We start from the raw sequence: 26,218 nt of genomic DNA, 5'->3' as shown, positions 1-26,218 counted from the left end.
TGTCGGATGTCGGAGCACTGTTGGGAGTTTTCTTCATCAGTGTGCACATAAAACTGTGCCTGGTTGTTTAAAACACATGAATGATGTCATGAGCTGGAGAAAGCAAAAGCTATTCTCATGTGGAAATATGAACTCCATCGAAATGCAGCCGTAACGGCTATGATTACACCTGGGTCCTTTGGCAGAAAAGCAGGAGACAAGCGGCTGCAGTTACTGTAGCTGCGGGGAACTAGAACTTAGATTTAATGGCATTGATTCACTTTTCAAGTAGCAACACGGAATGGTCTGGAGGCCCTGCTTAGTATAATTGAAGAGAGGGATGACATCTTGCATCAGCACTGAACCCATCTTCATTTTCTAGCCTGCTGAATAGCTGCTTTTTGTTTGATCAACTGCAAAATTCGTCATGCCTTAGTAGCTATGACATTCGACAGCTGTGTCGTATGAAATGCAATGGTGTGTAGGCAGAGACCGCAACAGGAGGCTGTTTGGTCTCCTCGGTTTGTCCGCAACAAAGGTGTGTGACCGTTACATTACTTGTCATTGCAGAGACACATTCACAGAACTGCTGAGTGGTGGGGAGCTGACGGCGAAGAGCAACTTCACTCTGGATGCCGTGGAATACGAGTTCTCTCACGTACTCTCCAAAATCTGCTATCACTGTCACTTCACAGGTGGGTGCGCCAACTTTTGAGCACTTTTTTTTTTCATTTACTTTGCAGTTCATTAGTGTACACACTGCATTATTAAATGACTAAAGGAGGTACTGGTAAACAGGAAACAATGGCAACTTTGGAAAGTGTTGATTCAGACGACACAAAAGAAGGAACAGGCCCTAGCAAATACAGTTGCTGAGTAAATATAGGGTTATTTTAAGCAGTACTCTCATATCACCACTACATGTCTGACAGCATCATTGCATAGTGTGTCACATATCATTAGATGTTTAGAACAGATAGGGTGTGGTGGCGTAGCTGTTACTTAATTTAGCATGTGACTAGTAGCAAGGCGAAAGCAAGATGAGTGCGTTGCTGTTGGGTAGGGAGATGAGAATAGGTGAAATATGCTAGGATATGATGACCATACATGGCTGGCACAAGCCAAGGAAAGGTTCTACCTTCCAACAGAACTCTGGTGGATAAATTAATCATATTTACGTCATTATATCTTTCATACTGATGTCCACAAACAAAGCATAAAAAAAGGATCGGGCTGCTAACACAATTCCACGAAAAAAGCTAGAATCTGTGAAGAATGGCTGGTTCTAGCATTTCAGATTCCAGAAACTAGGAGCCTTAGGTATCACTGTTCATAAGCACATGACAAAATATTTAATACAAGCAAATGAAGACAACCATTATGCAACAAAAAAAAAAAAGCACCAGTATAGTAGTGATATTCCCTGTTCAAACAGAATTCATGGGGGACAATGTCTGCCTAGCTATTATTGTCGAATTTTTTTAGTGTGGCTTCTAAATTGTGCCAGCTTACAGATTGCAAACAAAACATGCTACCTATATTGGTAGAGCTGTGCATGGCTGGAAGAAAGGTTCGATGTACAGATGTTGTGTGTTTTTCATGATTTTCAGTGGTTGAGCAAGTTGGCCTGAGTGCTTCCCTGTACAGCCGATCCATCCAAGATGATCACATCTGCCTTCTGGTCAAGCACATGGTGAGTGGAAAGAGCTTTCTTGCAAGCAGAGGCTTCACAGTGCACTGTGTGTGCTGGCCTTGAAAGGTTGGCAGTGTGCATTTTTCATTCACTTAAATTGCAGGACACTTTGAAGCTTTATTTATTCTTTTTGCTTCGAATAATTTCCCAAAGGAATAGTTACTCCCTTGGAGGCTTGAAGGCTGCCTTGAAAAAGCCCTAAGGATGGAATATCCTATGTCAGTAGTTCTAGCAGTTCTAGTTCTGTTCATAATTACAGAGATTGCTGGTGTCAGTAAGCATTCGCCTATTTCAGTTGTTGCAGACCAAGTCTTCAAAATTTGTAGCTACAGGGTACCTTGAATCTATTGCTATGACATTGCCATGTGTTATAGATGGGTACATGCAATTGGGAATTTTCACGAAACTACGGTAGACTCCTTTAAGACAAACTTGAACAAATCATGAAAAAATGTTCATTTTATTCAGATATATGCTACAAGAAAACAATGAATAAAATGGCCTTTCAGCAAGAGGGTGATTACAAATAGGCCATTTATTGCACTATGCTGAAGTGAGCTGAAGAGTGAGGGAACAAAAAACAAGCTCACATTTTCCTACTTGGAAATGGCATTAATATAATTTTCTTTTCTCGGTTGCTTTTTGTAGCCATAGCTACATTACGGTAGCATTTCGAGCCTTCAGCGTGGTGGCGCCGTGGTGGTGACAGCCGCTGCCACCCTGGGGCTGCGCCGCCGCACTGTCACGTGGTTGGTCACGCGACCAAGTTCTACTCTGCCAGCTGTAGCTATCGCGTCACTCCAGGTTTACCTAGAGCTAAACCACCGCCAATTTTTTTTCTCTGTTTCACAGCAATCGCTGCTTATGTCGTTTTTGTGATTTTTGCTTTTACCCTGGCTCCAAGTGCACCGAAGGTGCCCAGTTTGGTAGCTGTGCGTCTTCTTCGCACCTTCCGCGGCTTACAGGGTAACTCTACGAGCAGACGCACCACATGCCTTTCCTTTTTTGTGTGTTTTGTGTAGCGTTTCTTTCGTCAACAGCGCCACTCGGGCGCCCTTGGGCAGGGTAGCCGTAGTTTGTTTGTGGTGGCTGCAGAATTCTTAACAAAAGCACACACGAAATAGTTTGTCTTAAACTTTTTTTTTTACATTGAATCCTATGGGAAACCAACCAAATAGCCTCAAGCTGTTCATCTTATCCGAGAATTAGTCTTCTGCAATTCTTGTCTTGTGCAAAGTTTTTGCTGTGCAATTTGTGAAATTTCCTTACTTAACATGATACTAGCGTAATGAAGTGATGTGCTGCGGTAAAAGTTGCTTTCTCTGGTCTCTGTTTCAGAACCCTAACAGAGTGCTTGTGGATGGGAAGAGCACGAACTCTCAACTTCTGTCCAGTCTGTTGGATGAAGTCCGTGCTCTGCTCTCCGCCAGCAGTGCGACGTCAACATAGGAGCGAGAAACTTGAAACAAATTTCATTCCACAGTCCTCGGAGGGTCAGCGAAGAAGTGGAGCTTTGAGTCACGATGAGCGCTTCCCCCTGGCAAAGACGAGAGTGTACTATATTTATGTCAAGACGTGGGCAGCCACTTTCCCTCCTCTACAGTACTTGGACAAATTGACCCAAGGCTCTCTTTTTGCATAAAGAGCTAACTGGTGTTTACTACCGTGGACTCTGATACGCCCTCGTGGCATGAGCACTTGTTTACACTGACACATTGTAACATTGCGCAAGATGTGAAGTCTTGGCATGGAAATATAAATACAGGTTGAGGCTTTTGATGGCTTTGCCAAAAGCCTGACTCTTGGCTGTGATGCACACGTCTTTATGGGAGCAAAAGTGCTAATGTCTTGATATCGGTGAGCACCTGGAACATCACAGGTGTATACCATCGGGGGCAAAAGTACCAGACCCCCCTCCAAGTTTTGACCCATGCCACTGCATCGGGCTGCCACCTGACAAAGCACTTCTGGTGTCGAAACGGGCCCACTGTGCCGGTCTCGACACCAGAAGAGTTTTATCAGGTGGCACTTCCACGCAAAGTGGCATGGGCCGGAACTTGTAGGGACGGTCTGTTACTTTTGTCCCCGATGGTACCTTCACTTGAACACGCATCATAGACACCTCATGGTAACCAGGACAAAAAGACAATGGACAGAAGAAAAGCTGGCGCAGCATGTGCTAGGCTCATACAGAACTTGTGTATGCCATGTCTGCCTCTTTTCTGTCCAGTCCTGTACAGGATTAGCATGCAGGACTAGTGTACAGGACTGTATATTCGGGACGCATGACTGTATATGGAACTGTACACAGGACAGGGCTGTACAATAGTAGTGCTCGTCTTGTCTGCCTTTATTCCGGGAGTGGGTTCTGTGGAACCCTAGGATTTCTTGGACTGCTTTTTCCTTTTTGCACTGCAATACCAAAAGCACTCCATTTTGCAAATTCATCTTTACTGCGGCAGCAGAGGTTGCCTGATACACGCAAGATGCATATGTGAGAGGAAAATTCGCATATAGTACATTTTTGCTGCCACTTTTCAGTTCCTTGTTTATTCATTGTGACTGTGTGAAATAGGGATTTCACAGGCTCATTGGTGCCATGTGCCTTATCATATTGCTGCCACTTCAGTTCTTAAAAAAAAAAGAAATATAGAGGTCCATACTCTTTCTTGTTCTGCGAATTGGGAATTCACAACAAAAGAATTGCAAGTTTTTTTTTCATGTTTTTTTTAATATTTTAGGTATCAAATACAGTCGAACCTTGTTTTAATGAAACTGTTTATAACGAAACAACGGATATAACGAAGCAGTGACAATTCCCGTTGTAACTTCGGTCAACACGGGCTATAACGAAGTAACCGCGGACCCTTCAACTTCATTATAACGAGGTTCAGCTGTAGATGCAAGAGAGGAATTAGGGGCATGCACAAGGGCATTATTGCACTTGTGGCTGGTTTACTTTGTTCAGAAGGTCCATCGCATCATTGTTAATGTTTAAGCATTACCGTGGTCATTTATTTTTTTGCTTTGCATATTTGCTGCCATTGCAACCTCCTTCCATCGTGCTCACGATGAAAAAGTAGCGAAAGGAGCATGAAGGACGGACAAGACGATGCAGATGAGGGTATAGCTTGTAGTTCACAATTGATGAAGAGGTGCGAAACATGTAGCATTTCTCAAATTTCGGGGGTGATGAAGGAAAGGGCAGAAAACTTAACGAAAGATCACCTGGTTTATGACATGAAGCTTCAAGAGTTTTGAATGGGCAGCTGTGCGAAAGGCAAGTACAATACGAATGGATCCAGAAGCTCACTTCGAAAAAGCATGCAGCCTGTCCAGCTGGAGGCAAGGTTGACATTGGCAAGTATAGTCCGGTACAACTAAAAAAAAAAAATGGAAGTTTGCAACGATTGGTTATGGTCTGTGATGATCTGTATTGCTCTGTTGATCAATCTCTTACAATTTCATTTTGTGCTTAGCTTCCATGTGTGGGTAAAAAAAAAAAAAAAAAAACCTTTAACCGATTACTTTGTTTCGAATAAAAGCCAAGCGTAAAACTTCATTTGTCTTGGTTCTGCAGTAAAATAGATGTACAGGTAGCTTGAATATGAAAGCGAACACAGTCCGTAATCAACCAATGATTCCTTTGTTTTTGTGAAACGCGCACTTTAATTCTTTTAATAGTTTTCCTGTGGGTAGCTACCGCACTTCAGACACTTTCGGCTGTAGTGCGAAAGACGAATTCGTCCCTGTAAAACTTCTCGTTCTCAGTTCTGTACAAGGTGGTTATAACATCCTACGTTCAGTACGCTGCCAAAGTGAAGGCGCCGCTGCACCCCTACGAGAAGGGTAGTTTGCGGGGCTGCGAAATGACGCTACTAAGTCGCTAAGGCCAACGTCCACGGAATAGTTTCTAGCGATTGCGCGAGGACCTCAAATGTAGCAATGTATGGCATTGCATAGGTTGTGATGTCGAAACCGAAAATTAGTAGACGTGTACCGTGCTCGCTCTCAGCCGTGTCGATCCAAGCCGAGACATCGGCTGTTTTGAATCACGTGACCATACATCTACGTGTGTCCGAAAGTGAAACAGTGAAAAAAAGGCAGTACTCGAGTGTCTCTGATCGCTCAAAGTGCAGATAACGTGTATTGTCATATCCTCCTCTGCCTAGAGTTGCTGGCAGCTTGACTTGTGCATCGCGTTTGCAGTCAACGCCTCTCTAGTGAGCGAATACTTGTCGCCGATATCTGACAGCAATGTACAGCGAAATTTCACTTTCGCGGAGCAACGACTCCGTCCGCTTGGTTCCTTTCGGTAAGTTTGCGTTATCCAAATCGAGAGCACGCCTGATGTTTGCCGGCCTTCGTTGTACGCTGCAGTGACTTGTGTTGTATGCACGCGTAGTCACGGATGAACGCATGCATCCGTGCTCGTGCTGCTGATATCTGCTCGGCGGCGCGGTTAAGGCTGGAAATCGTATCGTGCTAGCGTTTGCAAAAACAGCCAGCCAAGCCAGTTGTATAGGCTTTAATTCTCACGTACTATACGTAATTCTCAGGGGCTGAACAACCACCGCGCAAACCTGGTGAGGGGGGCGTAGCAACGAGCATGGATTCTAGGTAAAGCTCCTCAAAACGAAGTTTCAGGAATATAGTGAGCTTACATGTTGCGCCGGCCGGCGGCGCAACGTGCAGGCCGTGTGATGCATACCGCAATGAGACTTTCGCTGCCGTCTGCTATCTGTTTTCGATTTTGTCACCGTTTAGAGGCAGTTTGCTGTGTTGCTTGGCCGTACAAGTTTAGTATAGCTGCCTTAGGTTTCGCATGGTTTTGTTTTGGTTTCCAGGAGCCACGGTGACGTCATGGAAAGTAGATGGCGAAGAAATTCTGTTCTTGAGGTACTGGTAACCGCGGCTCAACGCCGGCATTTTCTTATACCATATTTTGTTTGACGTTCTAGCACGTGCTCAAAATTCTACAAAGGCAGTTTGCGCAATTACTGAAATTGTGAGACTTCACTAGTACTTCGTTACACATGTCGGTCCTTGTGGACTTGATATCATGCAAATCGGAGTATTGTTTGCGGCCCAGGTCATGGATAATTGTACGTTCTGATTTCTGACTGAGTTTAGTAGCAAGGTTCGAGACGCATAGCATCGTAGAGAAGCTCATTTAAAGTACAATAAGGCAGACGAGAACAGCTGGACCCGCCTACTGAGTACAGAGCTTGGCAGCTGCGTTTTCGTCAGGCTCACTGATGTTTATTGTTCGTTAAAATTTAAAAAAAAAATGAGCTAGAAAGATAAAAGTGCTCTGAGTTGCGAAAGTAAAGGCGCGGGCAATTTCGGCTTATATATAAGACACATACGCGTCGTAGTTCGAGAGAAATTCCAGATTTTTCCAGAGAATTCCAGTTTTATATTTTTTTTATTTTTCAACGTTCAAAGGTTGATGCAAACTGTCACGTTGTGGTGACGACACTCCAGCAGTCAGGAAGGCAACTTATGACAGGTAGGCTAACGGGCAGGGACTCGGGAACTTTTTGTATTATATATAATCTATATTTTATAGCTTTATATCATGTTTTATTTTTCAACGTTCAAAGGTTGATGCAAACTGTCACGTTGTGGTGACGACACTCCAGCAGTCAGGATGACAACGAGAAGGCTGCAAAAAGAAACTGTTTAAAGGGCTGACTCCCTCCCACTAGGAACTGAATGACTCGGTGGCGGCGATAGTCACAATCGCGCTGGGCGGTCATCGAACTGAATGCATGCCTGCAGTTCTTGGCCGCGCTTAATTTAAAGCTGGCAAGGAACCTTCGAGATAAATAACCAACAGCAACTACAACAGTCTGGAAAAATGTGGAAGCATTTGCACGCGACCACGATCAATGGAGATAAGGCTGGTTGCATCTAGCATTGCAAAACAAAATGATAAAGCCGTGTGCCCGCGGTTTTGAATTCGAACGATCAAACGGTGCAGAGGTTCACTGCAATATAAAACGAACTGAAATGGGCAGCTTTATAAATGTGCGCACGAGGGGCGATCAATTGGTGAAAAAAGTTTGTGCATAGTTTGTTTCAATTCTGGTAATCATGATCATGTACACGGGTCAGGCAGTCGACTTCTGTTGGGACATGACTGGTTTAGATTACTCATATACGAAATGCTTTAAAACTGGCTACGAAGCCAATTAAGTAGCTCAGTTCCATTGTGCTTTGCATTAAAGGAGTTCTAGAACAGAAGTGTTTCAATTGCCGGAAATCTGATCCAAGTGCAAGCAATTGGAGAGTGGGTGAGGGGGTGCGCCCCCCTTGCCCCCCCCCCCCCCCCCCCCTGTTCCGGTGTCCCTGCTAGCGGTCATTTCATTTTCGTGCTGCAATGGACTTGCATCTGTTTTTGAATCGTCGGAACAACTACGGGAAGAGTTTTTCACAATAAAAGAAACTCTGTGTCGTTTTTTTCCGTATGCATCCATATATTCGTGCAAAACCAGCGTAACAGCGCGTGCTTATGCGCTGATTTGAACGGGATCAAAGTGTACCGAAAAAGTGTTCGAATTATGCGGATTTCGAATTAACTGGGGGCATTTCAGTACACTTGACGCTGACGGTACAAACTCATGTTTGAATAGACAAGAATTAACACGCGCATGCATGTATGACCAGTGGTCTGAAACTGCTGTCGGTTTCATTCCTTCACCCCATGAGAGAGAGAGAGAGAGAAAAGACTTGCAGGTGTTTTATGGTTATTATGTTCATGAGTGCACCGTATCAGAAATTTTCAGCACAAAAAACTGAGAAACCACAAAACAGACAAGAGCACTGATTGACATCTTTGGTGTAACTTTCTTTTCTTGTGCATAATTTCGGTTTATCTAAGTCGCGTCTTGTCGTAATTTGGTAACATATAGTTCAGTATAAACATTTTTTTAATTCGAAAGGAGCGAAATCGCGTGTCAGAAAATTGCAAATTTAAGAAAACAAAGGGAAAATATGCAAATACTAAAGTTTTTTATGCTTTGCGAATAAAGATGAAGCCTAATTTGGATTCTTGCTTCTTATAAAGTTAATCAAATTTTCTTCTGCTCCCTCGATATTAAGCCATGCCAGCTGTTCCTGTTGCGTATTGCCAAATTATATCTCTTACGCGCACTGGAGTTTCTAGAGGATGTCCAAAAGTACGATTTGCAATGCGTGCCCGCTCGCTATAGAAGGGGGAGTCCGGTGTGCGCGAAGAGTCTGACGACGATATAATGCTCTTTGAATGACGCACAAATGAGACAACTGGCCGGTAGAGATCGTGTTGCCGGCACAATGCGCTCGCTTCGGTTTTCTCTTTCATCAGCTGGCACGTCAAGATGATCAAAAGAATAAACGCTCCCGATAAGCCGGGACGAACTCGAAGGCAAACGCTTTTCAAACATTTCCATTCGCAGCAGTACTCGACGTACTTTGATCCGCGGAGTGAGACAGACTACACCTCTGATTCAGCCGATAAAAAGTATGCCGCTATTACAGTGTTTTAGTTTCACGTACGTAGAGGGTTCATGTACGCAAACGTGAGAAGTCTACGTAGCCTGCACGAAGGTCGTTTGAAACCCTTTTGAACGTACGCGACGCACGCCGCGCGTTACACCTAGCGCCATCTACTAAGAAACACAGACACTGGTTGTAGCCTAAATCATCCAAGACAAGTCTTTAAGCCAAGCCATTCATAGCGAGACCGTTGCTATGACGACGACCAACGCTACTTCGTCAGGCTTAGCAGCTGAAAAATCGCCCTTCTGCCTGAAAAACAAAAGCTATTTGTCGCTTGAAACCTTATGCGAGGGTAAGAATGGGCAAATCGAAGGCGAATACAACAGTTTAGAACACGATATCGCCTCGAGGCATTAGCGACGAAGCTGTTACCGCCGTGAAGCGGCGGGCAGGGCGCCGCCATGTTTGTCAACGCTACGCACTCAAGCGACGCAAAGACCGCAACGTAAGAATCCGAATCTCACGTACGTACGTGAGACTCGCGCATACCCTTTGCGTTCTGCGCATGCGCACTGGTCACCCGTAAGAGCTCTACGTACGTGACGCCTCTACGTATACGTTAAACTAAATCTCTATTGCTTCCGCGGCGGCAGTCGCGTCAGTCGTTGCTAGGAGCCAAGTGGCGACGCAGCTCAACGCTTCGCGGCAGCTGCTATTCGAATGTTACGTGCGACTCAGCTTCTGTAAGTGAGGTAGGCGTTTCGACTCGCCGTCTCACCCAGTATAGCAAACTTGTTGAATAAAGCGCAGGATATGTAGTACTGAGAAAGGCGCATGGGATGTGAAATCGATTGGTCGCGAGTGTGGTCTCATTTGGGAAGACCGAGATAGTAGGTATACGTGAGTAGCCTTAAAGCAGTGCGATATTAAGAAAATTTTCACAAGTAGCAGAAAATTGGAAATAAATCGGTGTTAGGACTCGATAGACGGCTCAAGGCAAAGTTGAAAGCCAACTCTTTTCCGCCACACCTGATGGGAGCGCTTCGCTTTCCGAGTTCTAGGACTAAATTTTGGGACGGAATGTTAGCGGTAAGTCTTTGACGCTATTTGTGCTGTTGCAGCACGCGGGACGAAAGCGACGGGGCATATATTCGTGTACAGTGTCATGCCCTACAGGTCCTTGATGAATGAGTTCGCCTCAGGGATCCGAGGCGCACGGGAGTTCAAAAACTGAAAATCTGCAGAACCAGCCTAGGTGTCGTTAGTTTTCGGTGTGGAGCACAGTAAGGTCTAGTTTAACCCTGAAGTACAACACGAGCACGCGTGCATGCCAACCACAGTTAAAAAAGTAAAAAGAAATGAAAAAAATGTCCGCGACCCCAGGTGGCGCGTGAACTTGCAGTCTTTGCATGTGTCCTTTCAAACTCAAACCATACTGAGGACAAGTCACTTTCACTGAAAACGGAGCTATTATCTGAAAAAGGCCTAGAAATAAAATGCAGGTGTCGCCATCACCGGCAGATTTCGCAAGTTAGCTGTTGTGCGTCGATACAGTTTTTTTATTGACCGATCACGGAGGCTAGGCTGTACTTCCATTAGCTGCAAAACGGTAATCACGGAGGCCTTTTTGGTCTTTACGTCACCGCTCCAGTGGCGTGAAATGCTCTCAAATGCAGTTTTCTCAGCAATAAATATCTAGAAGGAAAATTGGATTGTCCCATTAAGTCTTTTTTTTTCTTTCTGTAGCAAATTTTCAGAAAGTGTAAGAGCGTAGAAGGAAATAGATGATTGGCCGAGAAGGATGGCGAGAGTAATTCAGCCTGGAAGGACAGAAAGTCGGCATATTTGTTTCAAGGAAGCGCCTTAAGAGTTTTAATTGTTACTTAGGCCGTAAATGTTACCAGCCCGATATGAAATGTCGGCTACTCAGTTATCTATCTCTCCAGCCTATAAGTGTGTACACGAGGAGGAGGCTCGAGCAAGTACCCTTAGTGGTGATTAGAAAGTATAGCGAGGGAGGAGTCTGCGTTCCAACACCTTGGGAAAGTGGTATATAATCGAAGCATAAAGGAGTAAAAAGGGTGTATTCTAGCTCATTCCCTTTCGTAAGAGGGAGCTTACTCCTTTTTTTACTCCCATATAGGCGTACTGGGGTTTAGAGCGTACAGAGTCGCCACTCCTACAAGTATGTCGTTCCCTGTGTCTGTGTCTGAATTGAATTTCTCTCGTGTACCGCTTTCGTAGCCTGTTTTCGCCAGCTTCTCTCGTTCATTCTCAATCTCCACTCTTTCAGCGAGAAGTCACTCAAGGACGGCAAGACTCCCATCCGAGGAGGGATACCCCTCGTCTTCCGTGAGCGTCCTATACTTTCGGAATTCTACGACGGTTTGTCGTTAACGATCACGAAACGGCAGTAAAGCTAGAAATATATGTACGCATGTCAGTAGGAAGCCACTTCAGAGGGTGTTTCATTTTATTCTGTATGATCAACGTTGACGGCTTAGCCAGGGATTTAATTAGGACATTCGAAAGAAATCACGCTTTTGCTCACAGGTATGCTTCAACGAGAGCCGCATGTCCAAAAACTCAAATTCAGAAATGGGGCTCTGTGGCTATTGCAGCATTTTCACATGCATACTCACAGAAAGTGTCTTTAATAACATTAAATTATGCGCATAGAAAAAAGAAGTGAGATAGAACGAAAAATAGAATAGGGAGGTAATGATTGTTTGCAAAATATGTCTAGGGACGCACGCACACACAAACGAAATATGTACAAAAACCACTAGAATCAGTGTTGCATCACTCACTAGAATGCAGCGAGTTCAGTGTGGAAAGTATGTGTATATGTGAGCAAATGCTAGTCGCACACCTGTCAAGTCCCGTCACGGTTCATTTGCGGCGGCTTACTGCTGTATAGAGCAGCCGGGGAGGGATCGTGCGTACGGCGCCCAAATGGTATAGCGAGGCGTTGTGGTGTTCGCTGCAGCCAACTTCGGCGCCTGGGAGCTGGGGCCGCACCATGGCTTCGCGCACACCATGGAATGGACCGTCGAGCAGCCACCGCAAGAGGTACGCGCTCACTGTCGCATATAGTTACTCGAGATAAGCCAACGGAAGGAGCATTCCGCGGGCTGCATGCACGATTTGCGAGCCTTTTTTTCTTTTTGTTTGCACGGAAGCGTGACAGTTGCGTTGTTTATGTGTGGGAGAGTCCCACCAAATACACTTGTTTCGTTGTTGTCTTTTTTGACTGGCCAGAGACCATGTGTTTGCGTTGGCCAGCAAACCGCGAGGGTTTCCGAAGTCGCGCTCTTTTTTTTCTTCTCCCGGTTATTTCACGTTATTTCGCGGGAATAGCACATAGCATGAACGTTGACACACGCCTTTGGACGCTCAGCCGACGAGGCTAGTTGCGGATGCATTGCAAAAAATTAATGCCTTATTTCTGGCAATCCAATGAGGCTGGAACATGTGAACTTCCGTTTGTAGGGCGAGTTGGTATACTGTGTGTGTAGTCGGGACTGTCCAAGTAAGGCAGACGACAAAATATATTGACGTCTGTCGTGGCTAAATATAACATCCTTGAGCTGGGGCATAGGTTATGATAAAAGTAAATCAATGAAATTTTGGTTAAAAAGGAGGTTTAATTGCCATATATAATACCCTCAGAAATCCGGCCTAATGTCTCGCCAAGTTGATTTGGTAACCGACGACATCAGAAACTGCCCTTCTTTCGACCCGCTGGTGGAATATTCCCTACCTGTCGGTTAATTCGACTGCCGGGCTCTTGAGCGTCGCGCAATGTGCGCCGATGCCCACGAGGTGGCGACACCCATTCTCTCTCTCTCTCCTTCCCACTCCTGGCCAGGAATCTAATGGTGACGTGACGGCGCTCTTGAGCCTCCGGGACAACAACTACACACGCTCCATCTGGAACCACGGGTACGTTCTCAGCCTCCTGTTTACTAAGTACGCATTACAGTTCCTTGTCGCATACATAGAGAATCCATGGTGCACCCTCTGTGGTTTCACTGTCTTTGTTTAAAGTGACCCGTCGCTTGGCAACTACATGCTTTAGTAAATACGGCACGTCCTTTCTTGGTAAGTTTTCGTACGCAAACATTTGTACTGAACCCTGAACGCGAATGTAGGATACGGTGGCGCGCTTACAGCAAATAAATGTATGCAGCATGGCAGACTCTTGGGCGAGTTGGTGCATGATCTCAGCTCTAAGGATGCGAGAAAAAAAAAAACGACCCAAGATAGAGGACATGCACAACAGTCGGATATAACTCAAGAACGAATCGGCTTTTCCCTGTCAAAGGACCCCCTTCCAGCCACTGGCGCCGATTTTCATGAATCTGCTAGCGTGACAATGCAGAGAGTTGCGCAGATGAAAGGGGATAGTCCCCTTCCTCCATGGTGGGGTCAGTGCCCTCCCTGCATCGTCATGCCACTCCCTGCATTGTCACACTAGCAGGCTCATGAGAATCGGCTGAACCCATTGGTTGGAACGGGTTTATTTGGCGGGGAAAAGCTGCTTTTTTCTTGAGTATCCGACAATAGTGTCGCCCATTCTCCCAGACTCTCGGCGGCAGCGCTTCGCGACGCGCGAAGGCCACTCGATACATTACGTGCTCGCTTTCATATTAATGCGAAATAATTATTGGCTCATCGGCAACGAAACCCGCGGTCGTTTTCCGCAAAAGTGGTCACGAAAAATATCAGATGACGTAACCGTGGAATCAAAGAAAAATGAAATTTCTTCCCAGGAGTTTCATATTGCGAGGTGAGCGCGTGCAACCCAGAGGCGACAAAACCGCGTTGCAGTGAACTTATGCGTTGTCTTACGACTGTAGGCTAGTAAGTAGGTGTGTCATTGGGAAAAGAAAAACAAATAAGTAAAATTTTAAAAAGTCATTTCGCATCCAAAGCACGTAAGTAGTCTTAAGTGCCCTCCGTAATTTTCGCCGCTACCCGTATACAGTAAATCAGGCGCATTTAAAAGTATGGTGAACAATCGTGTGCTACTCGAATCTTAGAGCGCGTTGTCGTTTTCGCGAAAGCTCGAGTAGGTAGGAATTAGAGGACATGAAACGATTTGGTGAGGAGGTATATCAGTTGAGGATAGAATGGAATTGTCCTGGCGGTCTTGCTAGGAGATATGTGGAGCGAGTTATGTGTGGGCTTATTATATGCAAGACCTGTTGCCGTCTAGTCCAGAGGGACAGCAGCTGACAAATATTCATACGCAGCTGTGTCGTCCGCCCCCTCGTCCTTGTCCGCTGCGACGCAGGTTCCGGGTGCTGTACCGCGTCGTCCTGGGAAGATCCCAACTTCGTCTTGAGCTGTCGGTTGAGAACAACGGTGGGATTTTACACCTTTATTCTGCGTGTGCATTTGCGACTACTCGCAGCGGTGAGGAATGTGGGCATTCCGCGCGGCAGCTTAACTGGACAGCTTTCGAGCTGAACCGAGTGCTGCATCTGTGTAAAGGCCTTTTTGCGGGTGCTAAAGCTGTGCGAGTGTGCGTAAACGACGCTAGGGAGATTTAGCATAGCCAGCCCGATCCGCTACCGTGATGCGCTTCCGCAGTGGGAGAAGTGCGCCACTTGGGGCCATCTGCGCATGCGCAGCAGGCACCTCGAAGAACCGGTTCGCGGTAGCGGATCTCGTTTTTCTAGATCTCTATTGCTGGGTACTATACGAAGCACAAAAAATGTGGCGAAGCAGTCTAAGAAGCAACACGCAACAGAAATATGTAAATATAGTCGTGCATTACGAAGGGGCTTGGCCATTATACCGATCCCAAATATTTTTCTTCGTCATTTCGATGTCTAACGTGCGATTTCTGGGATTCCCGGCGCAAATTCTCCATCTAACCAAAGAGTTTTTAAATGTTACCCAGCGGGAAAGCTAGCGCCACCGTCTATGCCAGTTTCTTGTAGAGCATTTCATCCACCGCGCGGAGTGCCGGGAAGACATGGTTTCGTATTTGGCTTGGCTGGCGCTGGGTCTAAAACGTTGATTCTGCCTCACAATCGCATACCCGCCGCGGTGGCTCAGTGGTTAGGGCGCTGGACTACTGATCCGGAGTTCCCGGGTTCGAACCCGACCGCGGCGGCTGCGTTTTTATGGAGGAAAAACGCTAAGGCGCCCGTGTGCTGTGCGATGTCAGCGCACGTTAAAGATCCCCAGGTGGTCGAAATTATTCCGGAGCCCTCCACTACGGCACCTCTCCCTTCTTTCACTTCCTCCGTTATCCCTTTCTTTACGGCGCGGTTCAGGTGTCCAACGATATATGAGACAGATACTGCGCTATTTCCTTTCGCTAAAAACCAATTATTATTACTCACAATCGGCAGCTGCGCCGTGATACTCTCCTCTGCGCTCAGATGAAATGAGTTTAATGATGCGTTTTTTTTTTATTCTTCAAACTTAACACAAGTGTTAGGCCGGCAGGGAAACTTTGACAGCATTTCTTCGAGGTTTTTGTCGCCAGAAGAGTCGTATTCACTGGATCCACGTTTCATGCCATCAGTAGCCAGGCCAAGTAAGAAACCACGTCTTCCCGGCATTCCCGCGCCTCGAAACGGCGGATGAAGTGCAGCGCCACCTGCTTTTCCTCCAGGTAATGTACCTCTGGCGCAGTAGCGTTTCTCGCGCAAAGATGAGTGCATGGAGGGATGATGGCATTCAGTTCCGTTACCAAGTTGCTAATGTTAGTAAAGCCTTGCTTAGTTTATTTAGCTTGAAGCACATGCCGTGTCTGGCTGTTCCAACCCACAGGCGCGGACGCCTTCGAGTTCACGGCCTTGCTGCACCCCTTCTGGCGTATGGCGGACGTCCATCAGTGCAAGTTGTCGGGTTGCCACGGTGTCGCCTACGCTGACAAGGTGAGCTGGGTGCAGAACGGGGTTACACGGTCTCATTCGATTGGACTGATGCAGCCACGGAGTAAGACGGGAGTGCCGACTCTGGCGTGCCGCAATGCATTCGGCTGGCGCGATTTTGCTACACGAACGCCAAGCGCGCGTCCGGCGCTCGGCGTTTGCGCTCTCTGTCCCTACGGTCCCCTTCGTTCGCCGACGCGACTTTTCGCACGCTTTTCCCCTTTCACTATCATTCTTGCGGAAATAGCTAGTCACTGGAACGGGAAAAGTACCGCAACCAGCCGCCATATTTGGTCCAGCGCTGCTTGCTGCGCACGCTTATCTCTGCCCATAAGAGCAAGTGCTACGTAATGCTCCGGATTATCTGTGTGCCGGCGGCCGCGAGAAAGAAGCGAGCGGACCATTTATGGCGGGGAATGACCGCGTGACCGCGAAGAACGAATCGGGAACGCGCGCGCGCTGGCCGGCCTGCGCGGCGGCGAGAGAAAACGAATGCGGTACTTTTTCCCGTTCCAGTGACTTTAGGAATAGCCAGAGCGACGCGCCACCTGGCGACGCTGCCTCGAAACAAAATGCTGTGCCGACCAGCTGCGCGGCGGGGGCGTTCTGTCAGCGCCATTACAGGCAATACCAAATCCGAGCGCCATCTATGAGATGCCCTACCAAGCTTTCTCCGATGTTGCAAAATTGGCTCCCTCTTCAGATCAGTAGGCACTCCTGTCTGTTTTACTCCGTGGGCACAGCTATGGGTGCCTGTCAGACCGGCACAGTCAGGTACAGTCACCCACGCCTGGGAGGGGCGTAACTTAACTGCACTTGCGATCTGCACTGGAAATGTCACTTGTTTCTTTTAGGGAAGGATTGGGTCTCGTGCGGAGACGCTTGCGGAAGAGCCAATACGCTGACCGTAATTTGTGGACTTCTTTGCAGACGCGGGAATTCTTCGAGTCGCGCGAAGAACGGGAGCTCGTTACGGTGACCGAATGGACCGACAAGTACGTGTGCTTTATTTGCGTATCCCGATCGTAAAGTCGTTATAAGTCATATTGATCAGTCAGGCCAACGGCCTCTTTTACTGACCTTCGATTATAAGCCATCGTTAGCAGCTAAGCCAGTGGCCTGTTGCATTGATCTCCGATCACCCCTATCCTGCGCCATACATGACCACCCTTACCCCGCAAGTAACTTGACGTCATCACCTCTGCTGATTGTCTCCCTTGTCTACGTTTACCCTCCCGCTCGGTCGGCCTGACGAATCACTAGGTTTTATATAGTCTGCATTGCCGTGCTTTTTACTCAAATATTGCAGTTGCAGTTCGGACATATTCGAATTTCTTTAAACTAGGGTGGCGAAAATAGGGGTTGCGGGACTCCTCAGAACTGGGCGTTGTGCCTTCCTCGCCGTCCCTGTCTGAGCATTTAAAGTAGTGATTATAACCCAAGAACGAAGCGGCAAAGGTGCCGCAAAGGAGGCCCTCATGCCGGTGTCCTCGACCCATTGTCATGACGCCATTATCATTGGCACTCTAGCAAGTGTTTTACGCCTGATAGCGCGGCATCGCACGTCGCTAGCAGGTTCGAGGCAACTGACAGTGGCGTCACAATTATGAGGCCACTTTTGTGACGCCATTGGTTGAAGGACCTCTTTCCAGTGGCATTTTTCACTTCGGTCTTGTGTTGTATTCCACAATAGCTCAGACCCAAGCTATTCTCCTGAAGCATGTAGGAGGTGTTGGCCGAGTACTCCACTAGGTAGCCAACTTTTGTTCACTTGGATGGACCGTTGTGTTAAGGTTATCATTGCCAGGGGGATTTTACAAATAGTTCCCAGTCTTACCGACATGAGGTGCAGTGGTACAGGTACCTGCCCCTATAGCTACAAATAAATGCGTCGCCATTGATGAGAACGGAGTCGCCTGATCCTAGACATCACAGAACAAGCGTTGGTAGGTTAAACGAATGGCCAATGGTCACTGTCGCTTATTAGAAGGTGGTCTCGGTATAGTATGTCGTCATTCGAAGGAAACGATGATTTGGCTATCAAAACCACTTTTTATTCGTCCGGAGGGACTCGTGAGACGTTATGACAGCTCAGTGTTCAGTTCCTGACACCAGCGGCGCCTCGAACCTTGTGTGAAGCTGTCACTGTGCAAAAGAAGTTCTTCGTACGTTAACGGAAGCGCTAGTGTCGACGTGCGCGAGCAGTCATTGCCTCTTGCGCGGATTGACCAAACTAGGGTACAAGCAGTGCTTTCGGATCCATGTTGTGGAGCTCGGTCAGTGCCTTCAAGAAATGAGGCACTGGCTTTAGAATACAGTGGCTTTAGAAGGCACTGACTCTAGAAGACACTGGCTCTAGAAGGCACTGGCTCTAGAAAGCACCAGCTCTAGAAAGCACCGGCTTTAGAAGGAACCGGCTTTAGAAGGAACCGGCTCTAGATAGCACCGGCTGTAGAAAGCACTGGCTCTAGAAGGCACTGGCCCTAGAAGGCACCGGTTCTATAAAGCACCGGCTTTAGGAAGCACCGGCTTTAGAAAGCATCGGCTCTAGAAAGAACCAGCTCTAAGGAACCGGCTCTAGATAGCACTGACTCTAGAAGACACTGACTCTAGAAAGCACTAGCTCTAGAAGGCACTGGCTCAGTAGGGAAGCCACAGCAATGGCTGGGCTTGACGGGCCGAACCATGCTCTCTTTAGTCGTGGGGCCCCTCCGCACAGCTGGCGGAGCGGGCTTCATTCACGTAGTGCTCAGGTCGTGACTGCTCCCGCCCCGTTGCAGCATCTACAAGAGCACGGACTCTGTTCACACTCTCACCGGAGTTTCCGCCGCCGGAAAGACGCTCAAGATTGAGAAGGAAAACCTGCCGGACACCGGTGAGTTGCTCGAGCGAGTGGGGCAGGCCGAAGGCACCAGAAGCAGAGTGAAACGTCTCTCTACGTTTTTATTCCAGTGAAAAAAAAAACACGCTTCTACGGGTTTTCTCGAACCTCACTGCCGCGCTGTGCATTGCCAGCACAGTGATACGTCCCTTCCTCGATCGGAAGTTTTCTTAATTAGCTCGAAAAATCTCGATTTTTGGCCCTTTTTCCCCCTCCAGCTGTCTGCGAAATCTGGCAGTCAGAAGAATAGAATCCGGTTCTCTTAGAATTATCTGAAAACGAAATATTTCCTTTTCGCTAAAAATTTCTCCTGAAACTCTCCGAAGGGGAAAATTGTCCGAACGGAACTTCCCTAAAAGGGGCCGAAGTGGAAGCAGGGGCAAGTTGGTGCAACATTATCGAAAGTGCGCAAAGACGCGGACATGAAAAGTGGTACATGCGATGTCTGCGTAAATCTTTTCGCGTCCGCTTTTTTTTTTTTGCACAGTTCGATAATAATCCCTGTGATACTGGTAGCACACTCAGGACAGACCGGGGGACCTGCGTTTTCCAAGTCTCGCTGGTCTAGCGGCTTCTGCGTTGCATTTTTTTTTTGTTGTGTGTGTGTGGGGGGGGGGGGGGGGGGGGGACGCGTAAACATCGATGAAGGTGACTCAGAAGCCTGCCCCTACACATCGAGCGAATAGCCGAATTAGAGACGACTTCGTAAATGTTTCGCTTGAGAAAAGCTCACCGAAGGAATACTTTGGTTTGGGCTAGTTGGTGCATAGCTTCTAGGTGGTGTCAGGACAGGACGGCGCGAAAACGACAAGGACAAAAGAGGCACAAGAAAACAACAGGACAGGCACCTGTCCTGTTGTGCTCTTGTGCCTCTTTTGTCCTTGTTCTTTTCGCGCCGTCCTGACATCATCTAGAAGCTCATCGAAGGCTCGAGAAGCAGAGACCTAACGAGGCGTACAGTCATAACTATTATGAAAGGGAACGCGGAAGCCCTCGGCAGGCAGGCTCAAACCCTGCTTGTGGCGATACGCGGCGGCTCTATGCTTTTGGAAACGTGGTCGAAAGGGTTCTACTGCCTTGCCTGCTTCTGGCAAACGGGGAACCACACTTTACTTTCCTCTTTGGTTCGGAAAGTGGCCGCTAAGTGTCGCCACAAGCAGCGTTCGACGCTATATGCCACGCGCTCCTGTGTTCCCTTTCATAAAGCTTACGACTGTACATAGAGCTCGGCGTGTTGCGGGCGCCGTCAGGGATAAGTGGGCGGCGTGTCTGTTTTCCCTCTGCTCTCTCTCTTTCTTTGTGGCTGGTCTCGTGTGATCACATAATAATAATTAAGCTTAGAGGCAGCGCTGACGAGAAAAAAAAAATTACGGAAACATCTAATGCCATTGTTTGTCGGCCGTGCAATAGCGTTAGCAGCTGTTGATGCGTTTACTGGAAATGATTTCGCCTCCCTCCAGCCAATGGGAATGCTCCCGTCTCGTGAAGTCACTTCCCCTAGCCAATGGGAATGCTTCGGTCTGGTGACGTCACTTCAGCCAGTGGGTGAATTTTATGTGTGACAACGCATTTAAAGAAAAATATCGCGTAATTTTTTAGCCAGTTACCACGTTGCCATGGCGGCAGGCCGCTAGAGGGCAGGTGCTCAGGCCAAGCTGTGTTAACATTTCTAGTGTTGAGCAGACGGCAGGCGCGAAGTCCTTACCGGAGCCGCTGACTACGCTCGTTCGACGCCCCCCGAGTATCGATCGCATACGTTTGTTACATCCAAAGTGTCCATTCCTTTGAAGGGCGGTATCTTATCGGAGCCGCGGTGGCAAATCTTCGTTGCGTAGCGCAGCGGAAGCGGACCGAAAAAATAAACATGCACAAAGGAACCCGCATACGCTGTGTGGCGCGTTCGTTTCCGGCGCAGGGTGCAATGTCTGCCGCCGGCCAGCCGCCGCCATTGTTTTAAGTGCTCCGTAAAGTGCGTTCTCTTATGAGTGAACGGCTGTTGCGCGGGGCGGTGTTATCTTTTCCTTCTCCTTCGAGCGCACTGCTGCCTTTTTGTTGTTGCTGCTGAAAGGATAAGGCGCAGTGATAAAGTGCAAGGATAAGGCCCAGTGAAGGTTTAATTCCGCTGCCGGACCAGTTAAGCAAGAGGGTCGCAAGCGCTGCTGTTTTAGCGCAACGGTGTTATGGGTCCCGTCCAGCGAGTACCCGGCGTTATAGTTGGCGTGTCGAGAAAATCCGGATTGGTCGATCGGGTCGTGACGTCACACGTGCAGCAGCGGAATCGAAAAGTCATTAAAACATTAGCCAAATTGCGATTATAATAAGGCCGTAGCGTAACTCAGACGTCGTTTTGACGCGTAAGAATGTAAATTAATTGTGGTGAAAAGAAAATTGGGCTAATTAGATGGCAATCGAACAGTTCAGTTTTATTTTCTTAAAGGCCCCCATACAAGGGGGTGTTACATAAGGGGTGGGATTACAGTTGAGTATAGGAAAACAAACGGAGATGATCATTCATCATTGAAGATGATCTGTTATGCGTTCTTGGAAAGCAGATGATGAAGCGATTGTGAGGATGTCGCAGGGTAGCCGCTAGAAAAAATAACGAAGCAGAAAACGTAGTGGTATGCGGTGGCGGGCGCGCAACTTGAAGTGGATGAGTGGTGCGGCGAGATAAGCGCGCTGCGGCTGGGATGTAGGTGCTTGATTGAGATAAGAATAAAAAAAAAAGACGTGATAAAGAACGAGGCTTGCAATGCGGCGACATAAAGAGAGGGGTGGAAGTCCAGATTTTGCTTTCAAAGGTGAAACACTCACGTCGTATGAATATCCGGAAGGAAGGAATCGGGCCGGCACTATTTTTGAACAGCTCCCAGTGCAGTGCATTACCACATGCTTGATGAGGGCTCCAGATGGCAGATGCATAAATCACGGCGTATAAATCACTTAAAAATTTGGGTCTTAAAAGTGATTTATACGCTCGCAATTTCACATGTGGTGGGGTAAGACGAAGGTGGCGCTTAGAAAACCTAACGTTTTCTTACTGATCTGGAGTTCCCGGGTTCGAGCCTGACCCGCCGCGGTGGCTCAGTGGTTAGGGTGCTCGACTACTGATCCGGAGTTCCCAGTTCGAACCCGACCGCGGCGCTGCGTTTTTATGGAGGAAAAACGCTAAGGCGCCCGTGTGCTGTGCGATGTCAGTGCACGTTAAAGATCCCCAGGTGGTCGAATTATTCCGGGAGCCCTCCCACTACGGCACCTCCTTCCTTTCCTCTTTCACTCCCTCCCTTATCCCTTCCCTTACGGCGCGGTTCAGGTGTCCAACGATATATGAGACAGATACTGCGCCATTTCCTTTCCCCAAAAAACCAATTATTATTATTATTATTATTATTATTATTATTATTATTATTATTATTATTATTACTACTGTTACCCTTGAGCCATGAGTCAGAGATGCTTCCGTAGGCCGTGTAGGCATGTTAGTTAGACTTGATTAAAGGAAGGCTTTGTGTGTCTTGTCCGACAATGTCCGTGTCTGCTGAAGTGATATGCAAAGCGGACCCTAGGAACCCATTAACGATATCGCGTCATACCCGTTCAGGCTTAAGTGTCCCTCGAATTTGTTTATACTTGCCGGTTGTCTTCGTTGAACAGAAGCTGCGTCTCCCTGGCGGCGGAACATTGTGGGTTTAATGTTCCGGCTACGTAGAGTATGCGGTGAACGAGGCCGAAGGGCTGCCGCATGGATGCGCTCCAAGGCAGGGCTAATGGTAATAATTAGCGCATTGTTACGCCGTGGTATGCCCGACTTCGGGTCCGTTTCGGCAAGCCTTTGAGTTTCATTCATGGAGTATAGACACCTAACTTTTGGGTGCGCGTTTTCCTCTCTGTAATGATGCGAATTTATACACGGATTACCACGTGTTATTCTCCTACGACCGCCAAAAAATTTATAATCGAATTTCTTTCTCGTGCTGTTCGGTTTAGTTTCCAACATCCGAACGATGACTGTGACGCTCAGTGTGCGCTTATAGCTCACGCGAGACATGAAAAACTGCAATATAATCCCTGCTTCGTCATTTTAATTCACTCCAGTGCTAAAGCCAGCCTGCCTCAAGAGGCCGGAATGACAACGAATGTGTAAGCAGCGGTTATATTGCAGTTTTTTTCATGCCTCACGTGACTTATGGGCACACTGTGACGTCACAGTCTCGGCTGTTGAAGCCGAAACAACATGACAGGAAAAGTTCGATTATAAATTATTTAGCGGTCCTAGGCGAATACTACACGGTGATTAATGCATAAGGTCTTCAGCATCATTGTAGAGAGAAAAAAAAAACATGCTATAAAATTAGGTGTCTATACTCTTTATAAAAGCTCTCAGGGCCCAGTACACGGCCGATTTACACATCACCTCCGTCGAGATGCGTCCGCCGCAATCCGCAATTAACATTTATGATCCAAGTTCCATGGTGGATCAGGGACTGTGGCATTTGGCTGCTGAGCACGTGATCGAAGGTTCGACCTCTACCTCCCACTGGCATTCGATTGGATGGGAAGCGAAATGCAGGACCGTGTACTAAATTTTGGTGCCCGTTAAAGAACCATACAGGTGGTCCTAATGAATCCGGCCTCTCCGTTGCAGCAAACCTCAAAGCTCGCGGCGTTGCACTGGGATATTGGTCGATTGATTTGTATCCGAATAGGCGGCTGTTGGGCGTCTTTTTTTTTTTTATTAAGAAAAAGATACGCTTGGCTGCTACGCTGTCGCGATAAGTGGCGGTAGCGTGTGGTACTAGAGACGTCTTATCTCACTTCTCGAGCCGTGTCTGACGATCACGTTTGCGATGTGGGGAGTGTGGGCGTTGCTGCGTTTCGTGGTCTGGCGCTTCGCCCGCATGCCGTTGGTCATTTCTCCGAACAGCGGCCTATGTCATTGTCATAGGCATTGCTTGTCTTTCATTTTATTGCGTTATCAAGCACGGGTTTGGCCACGTGACCGGGTTCAACGCACAACATGTGCAGGTACTCTTCCGAGCCAAGGTCAGGCAGGTCTGCCGCCATCTTGTCCCGTGTACTGTGCGATGTCAATGCACGTTAAAGAACCCAGATGGTCGAAATTTCCGGAGCCCTCCACTACGGCGGTCCGTCATAGACGAGTCGTTTTGGGACGCGAAACCTCCACAAACCAAACCTTTCCTTCCCTTTCCTTCTAATGTGTAAGACTAGGGTGAGCGACGTCCCTGCCTTTACTGTCACTAAATTCATTTGCCTCTCTCTCAGTGCTTGTCTTTTCCCGCCAGTTAATTCCTTTCTGCTGCGACGCTGCATGCCTGCTATTCGGGGGGGGGGGGGGGGGGTTCTTGCCTGTTTTTATTTTTTCGGCGCTGGCGGTATTTATTTTTGTTTATCTCCACATATAACGCCTTCACGATACGAATGTTTCTCACATCGGGTAAGGGTAGAACTGCAGCAAATAGACTACAAATAAAAATATGGCGGGCACACTTAAGACTGCTCGCGTGTGAGAATGCAAAAACATTAAAAGTGTTGAGTCATGCTATATTGCAGAATGGCTATGAGTCATGACTGACTACGAGGCATGACTGTGCATACTTTGTACAAACTCTGTAGACCTTACATTCTGTTACATTATGCTACTTGAGTGCTGAGTCCTGGTACGTTGCAGAATGACTGAGTCGTTTCAGTGACTACAAGTCGTGACTTTCATAGCTCATACTACGTTATGTTTCGTCATTCATGACTATACAAGGTCGCTTACATGTGTTATGACATCGTACGCCGGCGTACTGCATCATCCGAATTTCGTGCCACGTAGACGGCGGCGGACGGCTTTTGTGCTAATGAGACATACAATGCTTTCGCATTCAAAGCTTTTAGCATCCTTTACAGTACGTTTCGTTAACTACCACCTTCGCATTTCTAGCCTTGGAGGAATAGGACCACAAGTAGTCGAGGGCGTTCTATGCTCGGGGACTACTAGATCCTGCGGCCATGCACTGGAAGCTACAAACGCGAGGCAAGGGCTTCTACAAGCGTGCTCTTTTATCACGCTCACGAACCAACCGCACAGGTTTCAAAACTGACCGCTCGGACTCGTAGCTTCGAACGCATATTGGAATAGCAAACTGGATAGTTGCTAGCAATCCACATGAAAACAGCATCAAAAGCGTCTGCTTTCTTACGGTCCTGGCCACCAAAAGCCATCCCTGAATTGAGTACTGTTGAACACCGTTAAACGAAGTTGAAGCTGCCTGGCGGCTACTTCGTTGTAGCCGTAGCTTCGTTATAGCCCGTGTTGAGCGCGCTTCCAAGGAGAACCGTCATTTCTTCGTTATATCCATTTTTTTTCTTTAAAATGTTTCGTTTTATAACGAGTCTCGACTGTATTACTTTAGGAAAAGGTACTGAGTTGGCTAACGATTCTCCTAATGTCTAAAAGCATCTGACATACGTCACTCAAGTTTGTTTGATACGAGGATGTCATGTCCGTTTTCCCAGTGGTGTGGAACCCATGGGCCAAAATGGCGGGCTGACCTGCCTGACCTGGCTCGGAAGAGTACCTGCACATGCTGTGCGTTGAACCCGGTCACGTGGCCAAACCCGTGCGCCTGGAGCCCTCGCAACGCTACGATGCCGCCTGCACATTCACTGTGGTTGCCTGAGATTAGCAACTCTGGTGATCCGTGGCGGTGCACCGGACCGCGCAAAGTCGAGATAAAGGGGATTTTTTTTTACGTTTTCTGCATCTGCGTGTTCTGGTTTCCAGCGGCAAAACGTAGATGTAGTCTTGTTGTCTGGTGTGTCGGCATTAGACGGCATTTTGCGATCCTCAAGCTTAAGCCTCGTTATCATCTTGAAAAAGTTAAAACGGCATCGTGGCGAATAATTTTTTTTGTAAAGTATTAAAGAAAAATGGGGTCGCCACCTCCCAACCGCCCCCTCCAGCAGTGACCCATAAATCGGACCCTGCTACACGTCCAGGGTGATATGTCGAGGAAGCCGGCTCTATAACAAGAAAGTGTCACAAACCCACGCAAGCGGCATAGGCAAAGCGATGATAGACTTCCGCAACAATGGCGACCGTGAGTTGAACCCACTCTTCACTAGGGCACTAGGGGGCACTGTTTGTGGTGCCGCCAAACTTTATTCGGTTCCTCACACTTATCACAGAAACTTTCAGGCGCGCACAGAAACCTTTGCAGATAAGGCGTGAAACGCTTCCCTCGATCAGAGACGTTCGGCTCGTGGTCACAGACGAAC

General features: G+C 47.6%; 2 protein-coding genes and 1 non-coding gene across 4 annotated transcripts in view; all 3 read left to right on the top strand.

The window, feature by feature from the left end:
- g (adaptor-related protein complex 3, delta 1 subunit-like garnet) overlaps positions 1 to 3,335 on the top strand; it is a 46,866-nt gene extending 43,531 nt beyond the window's left edge. For both annotated transcript variants that reach the window (XM_077643698.1, XM_077643697.1), the window contains exons 32-34: positions 550 to 674; positions 1,590 to 1,672; positions 3,011 to 3,335. In XM_077643698.1, coding sequence (XP_077499824.1) covers positions 550 to 674; positions 1,590 to 1,672; positions 3,011 to 3,121 — 319 coding nt within the window. In that variant the 3' untranslated portion in view covers positions 3,122 to 3,335. The remainder of the gene's footprint in view (positions 1 to 549; positions 675 to 1,589; positions 1,673 to 3,010) is intronic.
- A 2,401-nt stretch (positions 3,336 to 5,736) lies between these two features.
- Positions 5,737 to 25,609, top strand: LOC144111201 (uncharacterized). The gene is made up of 10 exons (XM_077644396.1): positions 5,737 to 5,987; positions 6,520 to 6,571; positions 11,451 to 11,509; positions 12,147 to 12,229; positions 13,029 to 13,102; positions 14,457 to 14,527; positions 15,950 to 16,056; positions 16,984 to 17,048; positions 18,834 to 18,928; positions 25,457 to 25,609. The coding sequence occupies exons 1-10, from the start codon at positions 5,930 to 5,932 to the stop codon at positions 25,489 to 25,491; spliced, it is 699 nt and encodes a 232-aa protein (XP_077500522.1). The 5' UTR covers positions 5,737 to 5,929; the 3' UTR covers positions 25,492 to 25,609.
- Positions 15,212 to 15,283, top strand: TRNAS-ACU (transfer RNA serine (anticodon ACU)). The gene has a single exon. It is a non-coding gene; the product is annotated as a tRNA-Ser (tRNA).
- Positions 25,610 to 26,218: the final 609 nt, after the last annotated feature.

This window comes from Amblyomma americanum, chromosome 11 (genome assembly GCF_052857255.1).
Source record: "Amblyomma americanum isolate KBUSLIRL-KWMA chromosome 11, ASM5285725v1, whole genome shotgun sequence".
In the NCBI taxonomy this organism is placed as follows: Eukaryota; Metazoa; Arthropoda; class Arachnida; order Ixodida; family Ixodidae; genus Amblyomma; species Amblyomma americanum.
Note: the sequence above shows the minus strand (reverse complement) of the source record. Positions and strands in the feature narration are given on the sequence as shown.

Bases quoted from the DNA above. Each gene is read 5' to 3' on its own strand.
- LOC144111201 (XM_077644396.1), top strand. From the start codon at position 5,930: ATGTACAGCGAAATTTCACTTTCGCGGAGCAACGACTCCGTCCGCTTG. The intron at 11,510-12,146 runs GTGAGCGTCCTA...TGTTCGCTGCAG, and splicing joins AGGGATACCCCTCGTCTTCC to CCAACTTCGGCGCCTGGGAG. The intron at 17,049-18,833 runs GTACGTGTGCTT...GCCCCGTTGCAG, and splicing joins GTGACCGAATGGACCGACAA to CATCTACAAGAGCACGGACT.